Consider the following 23,688-nt stretch of genomic DNA (forward strand, 5'->3'; position numbering starts at 1 on the left):
AATGTTATTTTACAGATATGTCTGCATCAGACTCTCTGAAACTCTTTGCCTAATTGTGTTACTGTGTTGAATGTCTAATCAATGCGAGGTACGCACGGTACAGTCACGTGGTTTTATTCTATCCCCTGTTGTATGGGAAGATGATGAAGACGTTGATATGTTTATTTCCGGTCAGTGATACCTGCTGATCAGATGACCATCGGCAGCTTTGACGTCATAGAAATAATAGAATCCCCTATAGGCGGATACAGAGTTATAGTGGGAAACTGATTGTCTTTATGTTAAGTACAAACATATTATCTTATTTTTGATAACATAAATGCCGTTCAATTATAATAACGAAACATGGTAATAATGAAAGTTCAGTTCAATTAACGTTTTGGATACATACACAACATATTAGTTGTTGAAATGCGGCTATATGGCACAATATTTTCGGAATTACTTTGCACACTTTTGACAAAATTATACATGTTAACGTCAAACATTACCTCGATTACGCGGGTAACCGACAATAATGTCAATCAATCAATCAATCAATTTGTAATTCCTTTGTCGTTTATATTGTCCTCGCTCGTCGGCTCAATAATGTATAAAAAAGACTATAGAACGACGATAATCCAAACTTTAAACACTAATACATACTTTTGGATGATTTGCTGATATGTCAGTTTCTTAGTACAAAATCGATAATTGTCATCCGTTTTATATAGTGTTTCCTCGAATTTTCGCCCCTTGATAATACCAGCACCCTCGTATACCGCCAACTGAACTCTCTCAACAGACTTTCGCCTTATTTATTTCGCCCTTATTTGAATAACGCGCTATATATCTCGCCCTATATATTTTGTCCTTTATATTTATCCTTATATATTTTGCCCTATATATTTCGCCTTTTAAGATAGATCGTCCGGTTGGTTTGATCTTAAGAACTCATTTGTTTTCGTATATTTTAATCAATTTTGACATATCCTGATCACGTAAAGCACATAACAATCTAATGTCAATATTAGGTTATTTTATCTTCTGGGATTCCTAGAATTATGATATCCCGGGTTTAAAGTTTGTAAAAAATTGTATTTCCTACCTATAATTACCGTTAACATAAAACGAATCTGCCCAGATCATGTTTATACTTTTACTATGGGCAACATATTTCTTTACTATTTTTATACGATAAAAGTCAGTATTTCTATAATTGTGAATATATATCATATTTGTGAAATGATTTAGATTTTTTTTTGTCACATTGAAAAGGTTTAACAAAGCTTTTGACAAAGTAAAGTAGGAATCTTCAAGTTGATTTATTTATTCTTTTTGTTTTTACTCGCGTATTGGTAGATTTTAGGGTAAATTACGGGGGTAGATAAAGGACTATTCCTTATCTTGTGAGTAGGACAGGAAAATTTCTTCCCTCGGAGGAGATTCACGACAGTCTAACCCACGGCTTGTCGTGAGTCTCCTCCTCGGGTAGATATTTCTCTGTTCTACCCTCAAAGTAGGGAAAACTAATCTTACCATCACAGGAAGTGCAAGTACCTTTGTCCGATAGGGTAAAAAGTGATGCAATTTATGCTGTTGTATGTTTCAGGTTTTATTGGGATCTATTCATGCTAGTACTCCTCATCGCCAATCTCATCATCCTTCCGGTTGCTATATCGTTTTTCAACGACGACCTTAGTACACATTGGATTGTTTTCAACTGTATTTCTGACACAGTGTTCTTTCTAGATATCGTCATCAACTTTAGAACGGGTGAGTAATTTCTTCCATTGCTCTGTGTTAGCCCAGCATGATCGTGTGGACCTCCGAGCCATCCAGCTCATTGATGTTCACCCACTGAATCAGTAGAATGATTACACAATAGGATTTATCTAAGCATTAATTGTCTTCTATTTACGGCTTATTGCTTAATATGTGTTTTATATACCAAATATCAACTTGATACATATGTGTGATCCATAGCTGTAAGCTTCTCATGTAATTAAGTCATGGCTAAAGGTTATATTATTCATGTATATTTATCCATAATCACAAAATATTATATAAAATATTATTGCTATATTTGGTAAGTGGGCCTATCGTCTAAGTAATATCGGCTTTTAATTCAACACATGACGATATGAATTTTCAGCAGAATTTCATATATATTAATCAATGTATTGCCAAAAATTATAATTAGAGCTGTAAATTTTCAAGAATGTGGTTAATCAGACTTTGTTAAGATAATCAGTCTATTTTTAGACTTGTTGCAAAATCTGCATATCGTCATTTGGTGTTGAATATAAAGAATGTAATAATTATATATATAAAGCAAATCACAAATCTATAATCCACATGGTGCGAAACTATTATATTAGCAACACCTATTGAGACATGCTGAATCACTCCTTTCAATCTTATTTTTATACCACTAACTGGTTGTCTGCCCCTAGTTTGTATTTATTCACTTCTGTTAAGGACCCTTTTGACTGGCTTATCATTTTGTTTATGACAGATTGCACAATTAAAGCCTTTCGAACCTGTGTTCTTTACATCACACACCAATGTTGCTTTATATACAAATTATCTATCACTTTGGTATCTAATTATCAGAATTAAGTGTACTACGTCACCAAATCGGTGTATATAAGCCAGTCACTAGTGTTGTGTTGTTGCTAGGGGTAGATCGTGCCAGTGTCATAGATACAATCTGACTAAACGCTTCACACGTGCATTATCATGCATTATCAGGGATATGTGACGATGGAGGTTACATTCAGTCAATTTATCTGAAAGACACGCAACAACAGACATTTTCGAATGGTAAGGTGTCCACATTTGGTAGTCAGGTGCACATGCTTGGCAACACTACAACCACGTGACCTCCGCATACTACTATGATGCTACCGACGACCCTAAATTGAAAGTTAAAAACAAAAACAAAATGTTTTTCATTTTTAAAGCATTTGAACTTCTTTAAAACGGCAAACAACATAAAATAATTTTATATATGCATATGCTTGCGTATGAGATGTATATGATTATTTCTTGTTGTTTCGGTAGTTTGTTGTTTGTAGGCTAACGTGGTGTAATACTGCTACAGGGTGCATCATTAACGCAACGTTCATTCATGTAAAATGTATGTTTTTATTTTCTTTTGTTCTTTGAGTAAAATCCAAAGTACTTAATAACGATTCCTTGTTATTTTATTACACGAACGATATTTTACACAACAAATTAAAAAAGCTCTTTGATTAAAGCGATTTGTATCAGATTTTTTTCTTCGTGAACCGATAAAAACATTAACCGTATAAGAGGTTCAGTGATATCGTTAATCTGAGTAAAACAACTTACAAAATCATTACTTCTATGATAGGTGTTTCTGCACAATCTCGCTTTTCTTAAAAAAAAAAAATTCTTCGCAAAATATTTATTAAAACATAAATGGAAATGAAAAGCAAGATAAATGCCAAATTATGTGTTTATCCCTTTACCTATTCGCTGAATACGTCCTCGCGGTGTGGATATACAACAACAGCTATACATACACCAGGGAAAATTACGTGGGGCATGCTGTTGTTGTTTTTGTTGCTCAGTGTCCAGTGTGGTGCCTGTTTGGTATCAACCACATTGTGTTTATATATATCTATATATCCTATTCATATATATCCATCTGCGTTTGCTTTGCTTCTTTGTTAATCACGGTTGGGACTAGCAAATAAAGGAACAACTAATGCTGATAAGGAAACGCATTGACTATACACAGTGACGCTGTAAATGTAGTTCTAAATTCATACATATATAACACAATTTAAGCATAGCAATAGTGAGGCTAATTTGGCGACTATAAACTTTGGTTTGAGACTACTAACAGACCTCCGGTTGATACACAATGCACGTCTGAAGCAGCTAGTCAGTGTTGTTTGTGCTCAACTATCTTAAGCGGTTTCCGTCTTGCATGTTATACAGTGTAGTACAACGCTTATTATTGTAATATTTATTTCTTAACATTTATTTTCTGTGAAACATTTGTTTTGTTTTAGATGCTGATAAAACATTTTAGCCATATTACGTGTTCTAGGCTGTTGGAAAATTATGTTTACGTTTCAGTTGATTCATTTTTTTTGTATATGTATACATTTTGCAACTTTACCAAATTATTGAATCCTATCTGAGAATAGGATGCTTTATTATATATATCCTAAACAATTACTAACATGTCCCTAATTAACGGAACAAAATAATATTTTCTTGTTTCCCATTTTAAAGTGATATTTATATGAACATGGGGTTTGACATTCCTCAAATTGATATGTTTTGCCGACCTGGGTGATCAGTATTTATTAAACTAACTGTTTTCGTGGATGGCATGTTTGTTTTCTAACAAGATAAATAAAAAAAATGATGGTAGTGTATTCACTTGTCTACAGAGCTACATATATAGTTTCGGATACGAGATATAATTGTTATACGGAGTTATGATTTGTATCAAATGTCCAACCTAGATACAAACATGAATTGGTACAATTTAAGGCTTCAATGCTACATCCGTTGTATGTCTGCAAGAGTGATCCTAAACCGACATTATGCAAAGCATTCCAAGAAAATATAAATTTATCTTTTCATCACAGTTTTGAAATGATTCTTTTTTGAAATGTTCATCAAGTAATAGAGTCACGTCTATTGATTTTTAATTCTAAATTTCTGATTTACACTATTATTAGTCTAGTATGATTCTTGGAATCAATTGTCAGTTATGGATCATGAATATGACATCAATTAACAAATCTGTTTTGATTTTCAACAAAACTAAACAATTGAATATTTACTTCAAAAATCCTAACTAGCTAATTTTATGTTCCTTTGATAGTTAATTTAAGCTTAATTCTAGCTCAACAGTTTGTATTTTTCTAAAACTGTACCTTGAATGTTTGCTTCATCATGTTTGGTCATTTTACGTAACATTTAAAATCAGGTTTCCAAATCAGCCATGACGATCAAGAAAACGTCAACAGTAAGTTAACATATAGGTATTTTTCACAAGATTGCTCATATTTACACTGTACCAAGTGTCCGATTCACTTAAAGGTTTGGCAACATGACGTGTTATATGGAACAAACAAAACCTGCATTTTGCAACGTGATAGCAGACTTCCAGTAGTGATTAGCTCGACACATGTCGATTAATAATGTTAACAGTTATGTAGATTACTCACGAGTGGCACTAACAATTCATAGTGTATGAATGCAATAGGATGCACAACTATTCATGTAGGCAATACCTTGTCAGCGCCGCCTAGATACTTAAATTGTGAATCAAGATTTTCGATTTTAATCAGTACATCTGATTCTTCTAAAAATCGCCAAATGAATAATTTTAAATTATATCTCTAAAAAATGTAACCACAATTGCTTGTTTTAAAGATTTGATTAGTGTCCATTCATCATGTTTCCAACGAAGCATGCTTCTACTATATTCTGCTTCTACATCCCAAATCTTGATTTCTTTATTATGAACTTTCAACACTTCCTTAAACAAACAAAAAATAAATTTCACGGTAACTTACAATTTTAACATTTTAGTACATTGTTCGTTTGCAAAGAATATATATAGATCTTGAACTTAAGTATTCATTAGTTTATACAAAATGTACTTTCATTAGTTTTTCGCGTTAGCTGAACTAGTAGATAATACGTAAATGTCGTAGAAAAGGATATCAGATCCTAGACATTTCGATTTCGATTGTTGATATTAATGAGCATTTAACATAAAAGAAAACAAAAACATAAAATAAGATATATTTAGAATGTGTCCATTTTAAAGTATATTTAGATTGTTGACATGATTGGTTGTGGTCGTGTAAGGCAATTGATGACCGTTTACAGTATAACCGGGTATATTTGATTGCGATATTGCAGATAACGCTTGATAAAGATTTCATTAGCCATAACTGTAGTTCTGCATACTATGCAAATAGTGAAACACCAAACCTACACGATATCTAGACGGGGTTTTTTGCTGTTAAAGTAACAATGCGTACAATAGACTAACAAACATAGGCATTGGGGTAGGTAGTTACCCGTCCTAGTAGCCCTTAGATCCATTTGTTTGTGTAGTGTTGACAATGATACCATTATAGACTTGTTGTATAATAGTAGTGCGTTATAGTTATATATGAATGCAATTTAAAGTAGGAATCTATAGTTAATAGAATGGTGTTTTTACTTGTTTTTCTGTGGTGCTTTTCTATAAATCTGTTAGATACCAATTTGAAAATAAGTATTTTTATTTTGATTCATTTTCAACTACCGCCGCAAGAGAGCTCACCATAAAAGAATGATATACATTATCAGTGTTTTGTAATAGTGTATGAAAATAACTTGTTTGGTTCCGCCGATGCAGTATTAAAAATATGCTTAAACAAATATTTTGTTGGTATCACCTTCTCGTAAATATCATTTGCCTGTCATCAAAAGCTTAACGTACGTCATTTTATAGGAAGATAACATGAGAGAAATTAAACTTCGCGGTTTTTGATAAGTATATGGCTGATGGCATTCACTATTCAATTATATGCAGGTGTTTAGAACAAAGATAGATATGCAAGAGCGAGCGATGGTTTTGTTATTCTTAATGATTGGTCTAGTTAAAGTATATGTACATCATCGCGTGATATCAGCATGTAATATAACAATAGACATTTATCTGTATATTACACCCTGATCTAGCATTGGTGTATCACTAATATCAATTTTTAGTTGAATATCAATATGGGACATTGTTGACTTTAGTTGTATCCTGTTTTGTGCTTTTGACTGCTTAAGTGAGCTTGCTCAATAAATCATAAAAAGTTTGACAACTTTTCTTTACTTATCCGCTAGACGCAAAATACCACAATTCATTTCATACGTCCAATAATGTATTTTTACTTCAAATTAATATGATATTAAGTAAAGCATTATTTTAATAACGTCAATGAAAATGTGTTTGTGTATCTTTACACTTGCTAGAATTATAACAGGAAAAAGTTACTTTATACATGTACGATATTCTTTATATGAATGATTAGTTTACATTTATCATATATTATTCGTTAAAGCATTACCATGATATGCTAGTAGTATAGTATAACACACCTGCTGGCTTTGTTTATGTTTGTAAACACAATTGACAAATATGTAAATAATGATGAAAAAATATGTAGCTTTCAGTACATGATCTAAATTGGATTTGTATTTTGATGCAATAAATTAGTTAAATTGCAAAGAAAATAAAATACAGCGGATACGAAAACAACACGAATGTATGGGGAAAGTGTATGTTATATCATTATAATGTATGTATAAATCTAACTGTTACAATAATAATGAAACATATTCTGTCATTCAAACAAAATATGAAATTTCCTTCATTTTATTTTTTGGTTTCCTTTGTGTGTTTTTTTATTTATTTTTCAGATGGTTCACAATAATTCTTCTGTCATTATTTTTCTTCTATTATTGATGATTTGATAAACATATTCCTCTGTCTATCAGTTCCGCTTCTATGTTATTGTTTATTGATAATTTACTGTCATGCGGTTTTAGTGTTATTTATTTAGTTGCTTGAATTCACAATATTATATATACGCTGATGATAAAGTTTGCACTAAACTGGAAATTACACAACATTATTCATTTATAATTTGGTCACATAAAGGACTTTCTTTATCCAGTTATTCATGCCCCTATAAATGATTTATGTACCACGATAAAATTATTCGACGTATATAATTAATCACTATATAATGAAATAACCGGTGTAAAGTTTATGTAGAAAACTTTTTCAATCTGCACGATTTCAACTTGTATTTTCAATTTTTCTTTGCAGGTGTGATTCTAAATGACTTCGCTGATGAAATCATATTAGATCCAAAACTTATCGCAAGACATTATGTCAAATCTTGGTTTTTCCTGGATTTGATAAGTTCCATACCGATGGACTATATTTTTCTTATGTGGGATGCGGAAGCAGATTTCAACCAGCTCTTCCACGCAGGTACGACTGCATCCATGGGCCCATCTTCATACTGGCAAGGTGATCATTCTCGGATTTTATCTTTTGACACAAAATTTTAAAGAGGCTATCCATGCATATGTCATTACTGTTTATCTACTTAACTGACAATTTGTTTCCATTTCACGGGTAGGACTTTGCTTGTTGTCAATGCTGACGCATTATCATGTGGTCGCTGCCTGTTACAAATGTTGCTTGAAATATGTGTTGGATGATATGACATTAATTACTTAATTAGAAGAAATAGAATAAACGCATGACATTTCTTAACAGTTACAATATGTTTGCATCTTAGTAAAGAATAGTTGTAATGTGGCGATAACAAAAATGTTTATCTAATGATACTAGTAAAACACACCAATGATTGAAATTGACGGTAGCATATATAGCATACACGAGTGATTACATATCGCAATAGATTTGTATCAAAACAGTCACATTGGAAAAGAAAAAAAAATGCACAAGGCCTTAGATTAACGAGAAAATACAAAATGGGAGTAGTGTCTACTAGACGTTTAGATATAGACACTTCAAGACAAAGCATGGACAAGTAGTAACAAGGAATAGTCTCCCTTGTACCACCGTCACAACAGTAATCACACTTTGTATAAGATAACTGTTATACCACACATATATCTTGCACCATCCCACATTGTCATCCTCGATACTCCAGGGGTAACTATCAATGTCGTAATATCTACCTCCTGGGTATATGTCTTAGCATAACTGTAGGCAGCTCTGGAGAATAAATCTGACCAAGCACATGTCTGCGAGACTTCCTCTGAAGATTACAAAGAATGCCGTCAAAGTCCGTACAGTGGACCGTTGTTTGAATTTTATACAACAAATGACCAAGTTACCTGGTTTTTCAGTTTTGCTTAGGCATAGTCCAGGCGTGAATATAACGACAGTGATAGCAACCCCTGATATATCGCGGTTGTACATGGCTTACCCTGCATTGTTATACTCTATTTACCCACTTGGTTAACTGTCTACTGTATCTCTATCCATATGTGTGCTTTGCTTTATAAATATCCTATGTCTTCCATTCAGAAAGGTCAACTGACGTCTATTTGCAAATGTGAGAATGGTCGCCTTACAGTTTCATCATCATTGTATCTTATTTTATTTTCATTTTTTGTTGTTGTTGTTTTATGTATATATATTATTTTTGTTTTCATCATTTTGATTCTTTAGCAGCATTTTGTCACATTTCATATGATATATTTGTTCAAAGGACCTCCACAGCTCCATACACAATTGCTTGGCAACGATGACAAAATAGCGTTAGATGTTATATGGAATCATATTATACAATGGATACAATAAATGCCTGGTAGGCGTTTCACCCTACTTGATATACTTTACCATGATCTGTATTGTTCCATTCACGTCTGCATGATTCAATTTCATTACGTCATGTACATGTATAATGTCATTTTGTTTCCGAACGATATCGCGTTATTCTTTTTTTTTCAATGGAACACATCAACATTGTACACAATCTAGGATAATTGTTATGTAATATTTTGTTATATAATTGTTACATAAAGTTATATATCATCATTGGAAATGTTTATGAAATGATAATTGCTCACGTATTTCAGTTTCTGCACTTTTAAACGGCATTTCCTTTAGACTTATATATCTTGGTCACGTGCACTCTGCATTAATATATGGAATTTTGCATGTTAGTCCAACTTTTTACAAATCGAAAAATATCATTTTTAGATGAAAAATCACTTTTAGACAAATTACCACTTTTAAACTAAATATCAGTTTAACCTCACATCAATTACATATGGATGTTCACAACAAATAGTATAATTGTGAACAATGTTCACAGCAAATAGTAACATTGTGATTTCTTTTTGTTATAATTTCGCAATAATATCTAATACCGAATGATGAAATACAAAATTAAACTACTGAAATAACACACTTTTAATATAATTATTCACGGTTCCTTTGATATACTTGTATATCGATATTCTGATATAGTTTACAATGAGTGAACATCAATCGATATGTCTGTAATTTCAATCCCGTTTTCTATGTAGAACATGCAGATTTCAATCATATTTGGTTGTTACATACCGAACTGTCATTTCCAAATTTGCTATTTTTAAATGATTGCTTCAGTAACTACAGCAGTAATGAAAAAAAAAATGTTTCAAATACATGTCGATGTCGTTTGTAGTTTAATTGACATTAGTGTGATATATAATAGATATCATTCCTTTACTTCATAAATACAACTGATTGTTAATTGCGTCCATAATTAACCATATGTGATTAACACAAGATCCAAATAATGCAACATTATAAACCATGTTAATACAAAGCGGAAGTGTGTTTTGTCGTTTTGTTACAGGGAGAGCACTCCGAATGCTACGTCTAGCAAAACTACTAAGTCTGCTACGTCTCCTTCGTCTGTCCCGCCTTGTACGTTATGTCCAGCAGTGGGAAGAGGTAAGGGAGACAACCATCACCTAATCAACGGTTCCGCTCTGGTTTACATTCTCATACAGTATTTTGTTTCATGTTGTACATGTATTTGGTACTTATCGGTTAGCAGTCCCTGATTTCGAATATTTCGTTGTTATGATTTAAAACACTAAGGTATTGAAGAAGAGTACATGTTTTAATTTTAGTAAAGAACCGACAGAATTGTACAAATGATCAATGCAGATATTATTAAAAAGCTGTTTTGATTTTCTCTGTCTTTTGATTTAATATTTCTTTGATTTTTATTGGAAAACTTCCTTATATATTTAGTTCATAAATTTATGTTTTTTATTTTGTATTTTTTCAATCTTTTTTCTATCTTTGTTTTAGCATATGGCAAAAAATGTACGGTATACGTATAACGCACTCTAGTGATCTATGTAGTATTGGTCATGTAGACAAAACTATAAAAATACAGAATGTACCCAGAACTGAAAGTGTAAAAACTATAGAGACCCTACATATGCTGCTATTCACTCCACATCTTTTATTGAAAACCCAATAGGCACTTAGATTTCACAAGTTCAGCACAATCTTCGTCACCGTTTTCGTTCTCAAAGGGAGGGAAGTGGCTACTTGCTTCTACTTATTTTATCTATCTCTATAAATTCTGCCGAATCTCGCTCTCATGAGCACCTCTCACATTATTTCGGCTTGCATGCTTAAATCCACATGGTGTAATTACTTGTCACTTTGTTAAATATTTTGTGCATGCCTTCTGCTTTGTTATTGTTTATTTGTCTTGGTATCCATTTACTAACTCACCGCACACACAAAACAGATATCTCTATATGCTTAGACTTGCAGTATTGAGTACCTCCAGCTGTTTCTTGTTAACTTTTCCAGCATTCATAATATTGTGAGCCGTAAGTGTGATGGAGAAATGAATATTGTAAAAACAAAACACTTGGTTCCTTTTCTGCTCTATCTGCATGTGCAAATGTTTAGATTAACTCTAAAATAAATTATAACGAAACCATTTTATCTTAATTGAACGTTTTTGTAAGTGTATTGTTTCTAAATGCTTTGTATCAAGCATGCTGTGCCATTAAGACATTTGTTTTCCCATCAGTTTGAAGGAAGCCCCTGTTTCGCAATGTGCGGACGTCGCAGACGACCTGGGGTGAGTGTCTTTTGAGTAGGAGTGATTGATTGGCCAGTTCATCTCTGCTTTATAGTAGCTGCGATTTGATTGGCCAGTATTATCAATATTTGCTTGCATTCTGACATTATCATTAGCACTTACCCCTGCTGACGTAGCTGCACGTGACAGCAAGCTATTTTGATTGTGAGCTTGCAATGTTTTATTTACCTTATCAAAATAATACTAAATGTATAATTTCTTTATATAAAAGAAATGTACATATATAGGATCTTAAATTAGTGTTCATTTTATATGAGAATTTATTAACTGTGTAAAAAGATTTTTGTAATTTTGCCAGCCAAGGTTCGCAGAAATTAAAAATCCAAGACGAATGTAATAAAATGTCATATGATATGAACGCAAATCTAAGACATTTTTATCACATAACTAAACAACATATATATCGAAAAATTTGAACGCCATAATGTGAAATTAGCATTTTGACACAACGTCCCTGAATCCTGACGTCACGTCATTATTTACTGACGTCACAATAAATTCCCAGTCAATTAAAAGCGTTCTATGTTATGTCACACTAGTGACTGATGCAAATGTATTACATGAATTCACTTGATAGTAAGCAGTTTATGTGATAAAATTATATTTATAAAAATTATCAAATACGAATGACTGACTTCGTTAGGCGTCTTATAACACCTAACGATTACATAGAATGACTGAAAATATAAACTGAAAGTCGTTTATTTTATATAAAAAGTGAAACATGTTTACGGCTCATCTTACGGGATGTCGCGAAAGAGCAAGCAAACAAGTACTGGTTTAATCTAGAGTATATATGTCAAAGTGAGGCTACAAGCTTATCGTATATCAACAATTCTAATCGTATCCAAACGACTGATTGGTTACAATTATGATCTCGAGATGTTATGATATACTATATATAGTTAAGATATTTTCGGCGACTAAATCTCGCGGTTTTTTTTTTATCACATCACAATGACATAATCTTGCTCTTTTGGTTTTTACATTTACATCACAATGACTTAATCTCGCAAAATGACTTTATCTCGCGTTTTTGGTTTTTACATTTACATCATAAAGACATAAACCCGCTCTTTTTTTTTTTTTTTTTTTTTTGCATTTACATCACAACGACTTAATCTCGCGTTTTTTTGTTTTTTTTTCATTTACATCACAACGACTTAATCTCGCGCTTTTGGTTTTTACATTTACATCATAATGACATAAACCCGCTCTTTTGGTTTTTTTTTGCATTTACATCACAACGACTTAATCTCGCGTTTTTGGTGTTTTTTTTACATTTACATCACAACGACTTAATCTCGCGCTTTTGGTTTTTACATTTACATGATAATGACATAATCTCGCTCTTCTGGTTTTTACATTTACATCACAACGACTTAATTTCGTGCTTTTTGTATTATATATAACATTGCGTCGATTTTTTTTTCAAAACTTCACCAAAACTTGAAATATGCGATATAAAATCGCACGCGAAGTTGGTTTACAGTGTAAAACGTCAGTTTATAATCACACTGGAGTAGGATAGAGTAGGATAGAGTAGGACTGCCTGTTGAGGAACACTTTTAATATTTTGTGTTTTTTTTTTCTGTTACTATCACCCTGTTGTAGTAGATATCGTCACAAATGCTGCTTAACACTGATCAAACTCTAAACCACTCCGCACATTTTTTCAAAATAAATATATCACTCAACCTAGATCGCTATTTCGACCTCGAAATTCATGATGTTTCTGTTTTGGTATTAATGGTGTCTTTTATGTGTATCCGTGATGTATTATAGTAGCTATAGTATAGTGTATCGCAGTGTCTTTCAAAGGGTGCGACCGTTTATTATACTTAAGACTCCCTTATATGTTAAAAACTTCTCTGTACTAATTAAAACTTATAGTGTACATATTTAAATGCTAAATCATAATCGCAAGACAGTGCTACATACGTGTTCAATTTCTGCAGTAATCGACATACCATAAAGGTTTAATAAGGAAATGTCAATTACCAGTTGTATAAATAATAATAGGATTTGTTTTATATCTGTTATAGATAACAGTATTATATATATATATTATAGTCCTACAATGTATAACAACGGTCCATTCTTTTAAAGAACAATTAGAATTCCTATCTTTGTAAAGCACTTATAATCTAGTAATATGTACCTTGATACCTTCAAACAATATCCTCTGTTTGTAAATATTCTTATATATATATATAAGTATATTATCGGTATGTTGCCATGCTTTTTTGTGTCATTGCTACGTCAGATACATTGTGTGCTTATTTCGAAATGTATATAAAGATTTCGAAATTTTATTTTGCAGACAACATACCTTATTATATTATGTACCTTTAAATAACCTTTGTACGTGCTGTGTAGTTATTCAGTTTTGTGAGGAGAACATTCCGCGAACTCATCTATAATACTGATTTGCGGGGAAAACGTTTGCCCATTGATCAACGGGACTAATTCACGTACCACGTGATACTTGAAAACGTTTGTGCGGGACTATTGTCTAGTTATAATCTTCCCGCTGAAATGACGTCAGCACGGGATGTCATCTTTTGACGTCATTCTATCACCAATTGAAAAAAAAGTCTTGCACAAACGTTATCCGGTACCAAGTGGTACATGAATTATTCCAATTTCTAATTGATTATTTATTGTTATCTAACTTATCAATCTTTCTCTATAATTCGCCTGTATATAAGTTCGTGGACCTAAATTTGACCGCAAATATAACAACATATAATACCCCGCGAGTTACTATAATAACTATACAGTACTTGTAACCCTCAACCACAATCCATTGTTTTCATTTTATGAATATGTTTGCACTCTATCTAACAAAACATATAATAGACCATAATTGTTTTACTCCACTTCCCTCCCTCTGATATCAGTCCATATTTAGATTTTTGCCCCGTCATTTGAAGGAATAATAATACCCTGACATCCCGCCCTGCCCGGCGATCTATTTTATCATTTGTTGGTTGCTTCTACCATACAGATAAAGCTACACGTGCTATACCCGTGGTTTTCATATTTACTTTTATATTTTCTTTTCATATTACGTATCGCAAGCTACTTTAGCATATATTTTCTTTCTTTTTTTTCTTTTTCAGACGTCTAATTGTATTTCCATTTTCAGTGACAACGTTCGGCTTTATTTCTTTCTTTTTTTATTTTACTCCGGTTGACAATTTTATCACTTTTTAAAATATGTTTCTGAAAATATAACTATATCTTGTATCGAAACTTGTGTTCGAAATAGTTTATCATGTTCAAGATGGTAGTCTTCCTGACTTTCTACAAAATTGTCCCTATGTTATTCTCGTAGCAATAGATTTCAGAAACTACCATCGACATATGTGAGGTTTCATATCCTTAATCCAATAAGTAAACCCCTATTTCAAGACTCTGCACGTGCAAGATCTGTAATTTCAAATTAGTTTCCATCTCAAAGTTATTAAATTTGAACGCAATGTCATTATTGAAAAAAAAATCCATTACAGGTATCTATCCCAATAATGTAATTGTGATATGTTTTTAAAATATCATTCATTTTGGGCACTTCGTCGTTATAAATGACGTTAAAATGAAATAAAAATAACTTATTAAACAACTAGAAATTCTATTATTCCATTCTAAATGAACACGCAGAACTCATCATTCTGCTATTTTATTTATATCTGTATCATCGTCTAAAAATGCATGGACGATTAAAGCTATCACCTAAAAAAGAAATGACAAAAAACATAGACTACCATTCACATACCGTAATATATTTTCTCCGCAGTTAATCTAATAGACGACGATCCAGTACAATCATTAAACATGAACCCTCGTTTTTCTTACAGGTTTATGTAAAGAGTTTCGATTTTCATATTTCAGTTTATACAAAAAATACCACATAAACTACATGGTATATGGTACATGGATTATTTTCGAGTGAAATGAACGTTCCTATTTCATTTTAAAATTTTGTTTTTGCAGTTTTTAGCTTTCGCAGGGAAGTTTATGCGGATTTTTAACTTACTGTGTCTGATGTTTTTACTGGGGCATTGGAATGGTTGTCTCCAGTTCCTCATACCGATGCTACAGGAATATCCTGACGACTGTTGGGTCTCTATTGAAGGGCTTAAGGTTTGTACTGTAGGTGCAAATGTACTATATTCAGTAAAGCCTACTGTATCTTAGCGACAACCTCTGTACAATAACTACCTGCGTAGTACGACCACTTTCTTGAGGTAAATTTCTACATGTGTACCAAGACTACCTTATTGTATATACCATTTTTCTTAGACTCTTATTTTATGCAACAGTTTTGAATGAAAATATATAGACGATTGAGAACATAATACATTGTATAGAGCTGTCAAATTTTGCTGAGGGATAACTTTACTCGATTCTCTCTCTGATACTGATTTACAGGGATAATCATTCATTATAGTCAATTTGCAAAAGTAATAATACCATGCCACATACTTGCTGTCTTGCTTCTCAACATTTTCATTCTATTCGCAGATAATTTGCGTAAGTGAACTTACTCGGAATTAATTTCCACGCGAATAAAAATAACTATTGTACTGTAACAGCATTTATCTTCACCACCACGTTCGTTCGTTCTTTTTTCAGAAAGCTCATTGGGCAGAACAGTATACTTGGGCGTTATTTAAAGCTCTTTCCCACATGCTATGCATTGGGTATGGCCGATTCCCTCCCCAGAATATGACGGACACTTGGCTGACGATACTGAGTATGCTCAGCGGAGCCACATGCTATGCACTATTCTTAGGCCATACCACAACAATCATTCAGTCCTTTGATACATCGAGACGACTCTACAATGAAAAGGTAATACTGTTAAAGAAACATCAAATTTCGGAAACAAACTAGTTCTTATGGAAATTTATTAGATGGTTTTACTGTGATAAGCCATAAAAGCCCATGGTGGTAAAATGTGTGTGAAATCTTCAAATGCGCTTGCCGTCGACCATTACACATTGTGGTCGGACGTCATGTCTGCAGAACCCTGGCCCTTGCTCGTTGAGTAATGCAGCGTTTGTCTAGATAGAAGATAGAAATGTAGACTCCGTCAGAAGGCTATATATATAGATGTTTCCATCCTACATTGATTTCTTACAAACGAATAAAATTTTGTTCAGTTTTGCTGGGTGCATTTACATAAGTATACATATTAGGAAAAATAAGACCCAAAAAAACAATAGGGAATGTTTCCTCGTAACTTGTTTGTTTGCGAAAACTCCAACGGCATATTGCCGTGTAATGTACTCTGATGATTTCAATACACGCTAATGTTTTTTCACATTTCTTCTTTCAGTTCAAACAAGTGGAGGAGTATATGATATACCGGAAGTTACCACGGCGCCTGCGCCAGAAAATATCTGAGTACTACGAACACCGATACCAGGGCAAAATGTTCGACGAGGAGAATATACTGTGTGAACTGAACGAATGTCTTAGACAGGTTCTAATCAATCTCCTTAAATCTAAATCATTTCCTGTCGATATTGTAAAAGATGTCGTATTTTTCACTACCAATTTTGGGTTTAATAACGCTGTAATTTATCATTATTACCTTAACATCATTTGACATTTTCTTTCTATTTATACTGAATTTCTAAACTCTTTTATTGTTTATGTAATGATAGTATTATACAATTAGTGGGGTTGTGTGACGATGACTACTACGATGTGTATACTGTCACCTTCATCAAACAGATGACTAGTACGATGTGTATACTGTCACCTTCATCAGACAGATGACTAGTACGATGTGTACACTGTCACCTTCATCAGACAGATGACTTGTATGATGTGTATACTGTCACCTTCATCAGACAGATGACTAGTATAATGTGTATACTGTCACTTTCATCAGACAGATGACTAGTAAGATGTGTACACTGTCACCTTCATCAGACAGATGACTACTACGATGTGTACACTGTCACCTTCATCAGACATGTGTACACTGTCACCTTCATCAGACAGATGACTAGTATGATGTGTATACTGTCACCTTCATCAGACAGATGACTAGTACGATGTGTACACTGTCACCTTCATCAGACAGATGACTAGTACGATGTGTACACTGTCACATTCATCAGACAGATGACTAGTACGTTGTGTACCCTGTCACCTTCATCAGACAGATGACTAGTACGATGTGTACACTGTCACCTTCATCAGACAGATGACTTGTACGATGTGTATACTGTCACCTTCATCAGACAGATGACTAGTACGATGTGTACACTGTCACCTTCATCAGACAGATGACTAGTAAGATGTGTATACTGTCACCTTCATCAGACAGATGACTATTACGATGTGTATACTGTCACTTTCATCAGACAGATGACTCGTATCTAGTATGATGTGTACACTGTCATCTTGATCAGACAACAATATATTCCATTTTTGAGATCTTAGTATCCATGCGTTGATCAACTTACATGTTATTTCGTTATTTCAGGATATCATCAACCATAACTGCAGGGCTCTTGTGAAGTCTGTTCCATTCTTCGCAAATGCCGATCCTCAGTTTGTGTCTGAAGTTATAAGCAAACTGATATTTGAGGTATATCAACCCGGAGATTATATTATTCGTGAGGGCACAATGGGGACAAAGATGTACTTTATATCCGAGGGTATTGTAGACATTATCACAATGGACAACGAGGTAGCCACGTCTCTTTCTGATGGCTCCTACTTCGGAGGTTAGTACAAACATGTAACGTTAATGCATAATATTTTTCATTTATCATTACTATCTTTAAATATCCGGTTTATAACGAGGACATGAAATGAAGTAGTTACTTTGTTTACGATTGGACTAAAAACTAATGTTAGTGGTAGTCGTAATTCTCCATTTATGACATTTGCTTTATCTTGATTACTCATAGTATCCCTCTAAAATTCCTTCCATAATTGATGATTACACATGCACCATTGTCCGTCAATTAGAATATTTAACTAGCCTTATTTCATAAAGACGAAAACCATTATTTGTTTAGGAGTCTTTAGAAATCAAATATTACAGTTAACTTATAATCCGCCCCAATGTCGATGATTACACATGCACCATTGTCCGTCAGTTAGAATATTTACCTAGCCTTATTTCATAAAGACGAAAACCATAACTTGTTTAGGAGTCTTTAGAACTTATAATCCGCCCCAATGTCATCATCAGTTCATCTATCCAACATCATGTGAACGATAGACGACTTGTGTGAAATGATAACTATCTGTATGTTGTTTATTGTCCACAGAAATCTGTCTACTGACCAATGCTAAAAGAGTAGCGAGTGTAAGAGCAGAGACCTACGTAAGTGTGTATTCACTGTGTGTGACTCACTTCAACATTGTCCTAGAACGTTACCCAGTTATGCGTAGAACAATGGAAAGTGTAGCCGCTGAGCGCTTGACAAAGATTGGTAAAAATCCCAGCTTGGTGAGTAGTAGGGCCGATCTGGAGGAGGATCAGAAATTAGTGAACGAAATTGTGATGGAGTCCACACCCGTGGTCACTAGTGCTAGCGAGGACGAGGATAAGGACTCGGACGACAGCTCAGAGAGCTCAAAAAGCTCTAGAAAGAAGCGAAAATTTAAGTTTGACTTCACTGGAAAGCTACATCGCATCACAGAAGAAAGAAAATCAAAATCGAAGGAAAGTTTGAGAGACTTAGATATCCCTAATGGGAAAGTGGGTCGAATGAAGAAGGCGCCATCTGGTCCTAATCTGTTTGGACTAAGAGTTCCGCATTTTCCTGAAAGGCGGCGCTCAGGTAGTGTTGGTGCTGATTTAAATCGAATGCAACAATCTTCTTGTTCCGACGAGTCCCGTAGAGACTCTGATCCAGAAGACATGAAAGACGGCAGTAGGCGGTCCAGTTTTCTGGGCACAAAACTATTTAAGCCGTCAGAACAAAAACACAAAATTAAGAAACAAAGAGACAAACGAAAGTCAACGGATGATTCGCCTCCGTCTGAAGGAAAAAGTGCGATGAAATTCCTAAAAATTCCCGATCCCAAGGACACAAAGGAGCTGAAACAAAAGTCTAAAGAAGACATTGCTATCCACCGACGAAGCATGGGTGATGGGGAGGAATCCACAGATAAATTACCAAAAACCACGTCATGTTTGGCGCAACCAAAGGAGCCAATAATTACAGAAAAATCGCCAACTCGTCCAACGGAACTTGAACCAAGTCCAACAATTAAAGTGACAGAGCCTGTTAAATTAAGCGTTCCTGCCGCCAAGGGAGACAATCTTAAACCAGATTCATCACGATTATAGTATATGCACCGACAGTTAAATATATAGGAGTTATATATATGTGTGTCCCCATGCACCGTGTGTTGTGTTACTTATGCTTTAGTGACGTTACATAAATCGGTTTAAACTCTCACAAACATGACAGGAAACAGATTAAACATGTCCTTTCGCACTTGCATCAACATATCAGAGAGTACGCTATAAGTCGATGGCTACTTAAACAATGGTACACAATCGTCATATTCTGTACCAACACTTTGGCTACTTAACGATGATACACAATCGTCATATTCTATGCCTACACATTGGCTACTTAATATTGGTACACAATCGTCATATTCTGTACCAACACATTGGCTACTCAAACAATGGTACACAATCGTCATATTCTGTACCAACACATTGGCTACTTAAACAATGGTACACAATCGTCATATTCTGTACCAACACATTGGCTACTAAACAATGGTACACAATCGTCATATTCTGTACCAACACATTGGCTACCTAACAATGATACACAATCGTCATATTCTGTACCAACACATTGGCTACTTAACGATGATACACAATCGTCATATTCTGTACCAACACATTGGCTACTTAACAATGATACACAATCGTCATATTCTGTACCAACACATTGGCTACTTAAACAATGGTACACAATCGCCATATTCTGTACCAACACATTGGCTACTAAACAATGGTACACAATCGTCATATTCTGTACCAACACATTGGCTACTTTAAAAACAATGGTACACAATCGTCATATTCTGTACCAACACATTGACTACTTTAAAAACAATGGTACACAATCGTCATATTCTGTACCTACACATTGGCTACTTAATATTGGTACACAATCGCCATATTCTGTACCTACACATTGGCTACTAACAATGGTACACAATCGTCATATTCTGTACCAACACATTGGCTACTTAAACAAAGGTACACAATCGTCATATTCTATGCCTACACATTGGCTTCTTAATAATGGTACACAATCGTCATATTCTGTACCAACACATTGGCTACTAAAAACAATGGTACACAATCGCCATATTCTGTACCAACACATTGGCTACTAAACAATGGTACACAATTGCCATATTCTGTACTACCACATTGGCTACCTAACAATGGTACACAATCGTATTATAATGTACCTACAACCCGTTTGGTGTGCGGTCCATAGAGTTTTACTAGAAGAAATTAGAACTTGTCCATGCTGTGAATTTTGGGGACTGCTTGTTGGTTGTTTTTTTATTAAGTTTGTGGTATACGCTATTGTAAATACTCATTTCAAATCATTACTTATATGTTTGGTTTGAAAATTTGCAGTATACATAATTTCGTAACGTAAAAAATGTCTTGTTAGAAACAAACCAATAATCTGCATAGCATTTTATGCATTAGCGGTAAAACAATGATAAGCTTCATGATATTTCAAAAGAAGTATTATAAGTGAACAATAAGTACAATTTCCATAGCAACTGTAGTGTAATGTTTTAACATTTATTTATTCTGAAATCCATCGTGTATCATAACTGAATACGAGACTAAATACGGACGATGGTCCAATCAAGATCAAGCATTCCACTGAATTTCCCAATCGAATTCGAATATGACTTTTAAAAGCATGTGTGATAATATAACAGCTGTATCTTAAGTAATATTGCTTGAAATGGGTTATATTGATTGATGAACTAAATGAATTTGTGTATTTTGACTTTCATTTGGCTTAGATTGGTATTAATACTTGTTAGTCAAAATGTAAATACGTTTTTACTATGTACATATCGTTTTCAGTATGTGCCAAATTTAGTTTCAGTTATTGACAACGAATGTGCAAAATCTAATTGATGTTTGTCATGTTACAACACGGTTTGATAGAAGTTATATATATTAAATGATAGACGATATAATTTCATTTTAATTCCACAAAGTAACATAGATGAGACCTACAAAGTTAAATTAAATATCGATCCACTCCTTAAGTACAAAGCGTGTCGATGACGTAACGATGAAAATTGCACTATTATCATAATGATATCATCTCAATGGTTCGTCATATGAGTGATAATTGTACCATGCTTCATGTGACACGGTTATAGTATAAATGATTCAATACATTGTCAATACATTGAGGTTTATCTAATAGACGATGCATTAGTCTTTCATACTTGGGCCAAATATTTTGCATATTTACTTTCATTTTCCATTGACAATATCAAGGGCATATAAACTACATTGGACATTATCATGAATATGTAAATATGCAAAATACTTGACCTAACCTTTATACATATATGTATATAATACGCGTTGGTGATAGACTGTGTAAGCTGCGATGTTAGACTAAGTCCACCTGTCGTGTATTCTGTGTGCAGCTCTGTATAGACCAAGTGTATTCTGTGTATTTTGTATATCACGTGTATATAAGAATAAGCAGCCGCCTACAGATATATCATTGATGAACTATGTACAACTCTTTATGTTTCAGACAAAAATAGAAATGTGTTTGTCCATTATGTGTGTGTTATGATAACAATACTAGGGTGTAACTTCTGACTATGTTCTGCACATGAATCTGTTCGTTTTGTAAGTAAAAAAACGTCAACAAACGTAACTTACTGTATGTATATATAAGGACAAAGAAAAGAGAATAATCGGATATATAAAAAATAATATCTATCAAAACAGGAACAACATAACTAACAAAATAGTCAACTTCTTTGAAATTCTTTTGAAGCAACATACCTAAGTCAGAATAAATCATAAAAAAGCAAGCTCAAAACAAGTCAGTACCAATGTCACCATACTATAGACACAACCAGATCAGTACCAATGTCCACATACTATAGACACAACCAGATCAGTACCAATGTCCACATACTATAGACACAACCAGATCAGTACCAATGTCCACATACTATAGACACAACCAGATCAGTACCAATGTCCACATACTATAGACACAACCAGATCAGTACCAATGTCCCCATACTATAGACACAACCAGATCAGTACCAATGTCCACATACTATAGACACACAGCACTATATAGACACAACCAGATCAGTACCAATGTCCACATACTATAGACACAACCAGATCAGTACCAATGTCCACATACTATAGACACAACCAGATCAGTCCAATGTCCACATACTATAGACACAACCAGATCAGTACCAATGTCCACATACTATAGACACAACCAGATCAGTACCAATGTCCACATACTATAGACACAACCAGATCAGTACCAATGTCCACATACTATAGACACAACCAGATCAGTACCAATGTCCACATACTATAGACACAACCAGATCAGTACCAATGTCCACATACTATAGACACAACCAGATCAGTACCATGTCCACATACTATAGACACAACCAGATCAGTACCAATGTCCACATACTATAGACACAACCAGATCAGTACCAATGTCCACATACTATAGACACAACCAGATCAGTACCAATGTCCACATACTATAGACACAACCAGATCAGTACCAATGTCCCCATACTATAGACACAACCAGATCAGTACCAATGTCCACATACTATAGACACAACCAGATCAGTACCAATGTCCACATACTATAGACACAACCAGATCAGTACCAATGTCCACATACTATAGACACAACCAGATCAGTACCAATGT

At 33.9% G+C, this 23,688-nt stretch overlaps 1 protein-coding gene across 1 annotated transcript in view; it reads left to right on the forward strand.

Annotated features, from left to right (window-relative positions):
• Window positions 1-23,055, forward strand: part of LOC138333678 (potassium/sodium hyperpolarization-activated cyclic nucleotide-gated channel 3-like) — a 45,320-nt gene extending 22,265 nt beyond the window's left edge. Inside the window, exons 2-10 of the mRNA XM_069282207.1 lie at window positions 1,592-1,755; window positions 7,853-8,020; window positions 10,413-10,512; window positions 11,603-11,669; window positions 15,687-15,836; window positions 16,329-16,547; window positions 17,035-17,181; window positions 18,196-18,439; window positions 18,992-23,055. Of these exons, the coding sequence (XP_069138308.1) occupies window positions 1,592-1,755; window positions 7,853-8,020; window positions 10,413-10,512; window positions 11,603-11,669; window positions 15,687-15,836; window positions 16,329-16,547; window positions 17,035-17,181; window positions 18,196-18,439; window positions 18,992-20,019 (2,287 nt within the window). The 3' untranslated portion in view covers window positions 20,020-23,055. The remainder of the gene's footprint in view (window positions 1-1,591; window positions 1,756-7,852; window positions 8,021-10,412; window positions 10,513-11,602; window positions 11,670-15,686; window positions 15,837-16,328; window positions 16,548-17,034; window positions 17,182-18,195; window positions 18,440-18,991) is intronic.
• The last annotated feature ends 633 nt before the right edge of the window (window positions 23,056-23,688 follow it).

Source organism: Argopecten irradians, chromosome 10 (assembly GCF_041381155.1).
Source record: "Argopecten irradians isolate NY chromosome 10, Ai_NY, whole genome shotgun sequence".
In the NCBI taxonomy this organism is placed as follows: Eukaryota; Metazoa; Mollusca; class Bivalvia; order Pectinida; family Pectinidae; genus Argopecten; species Argopecten irradians.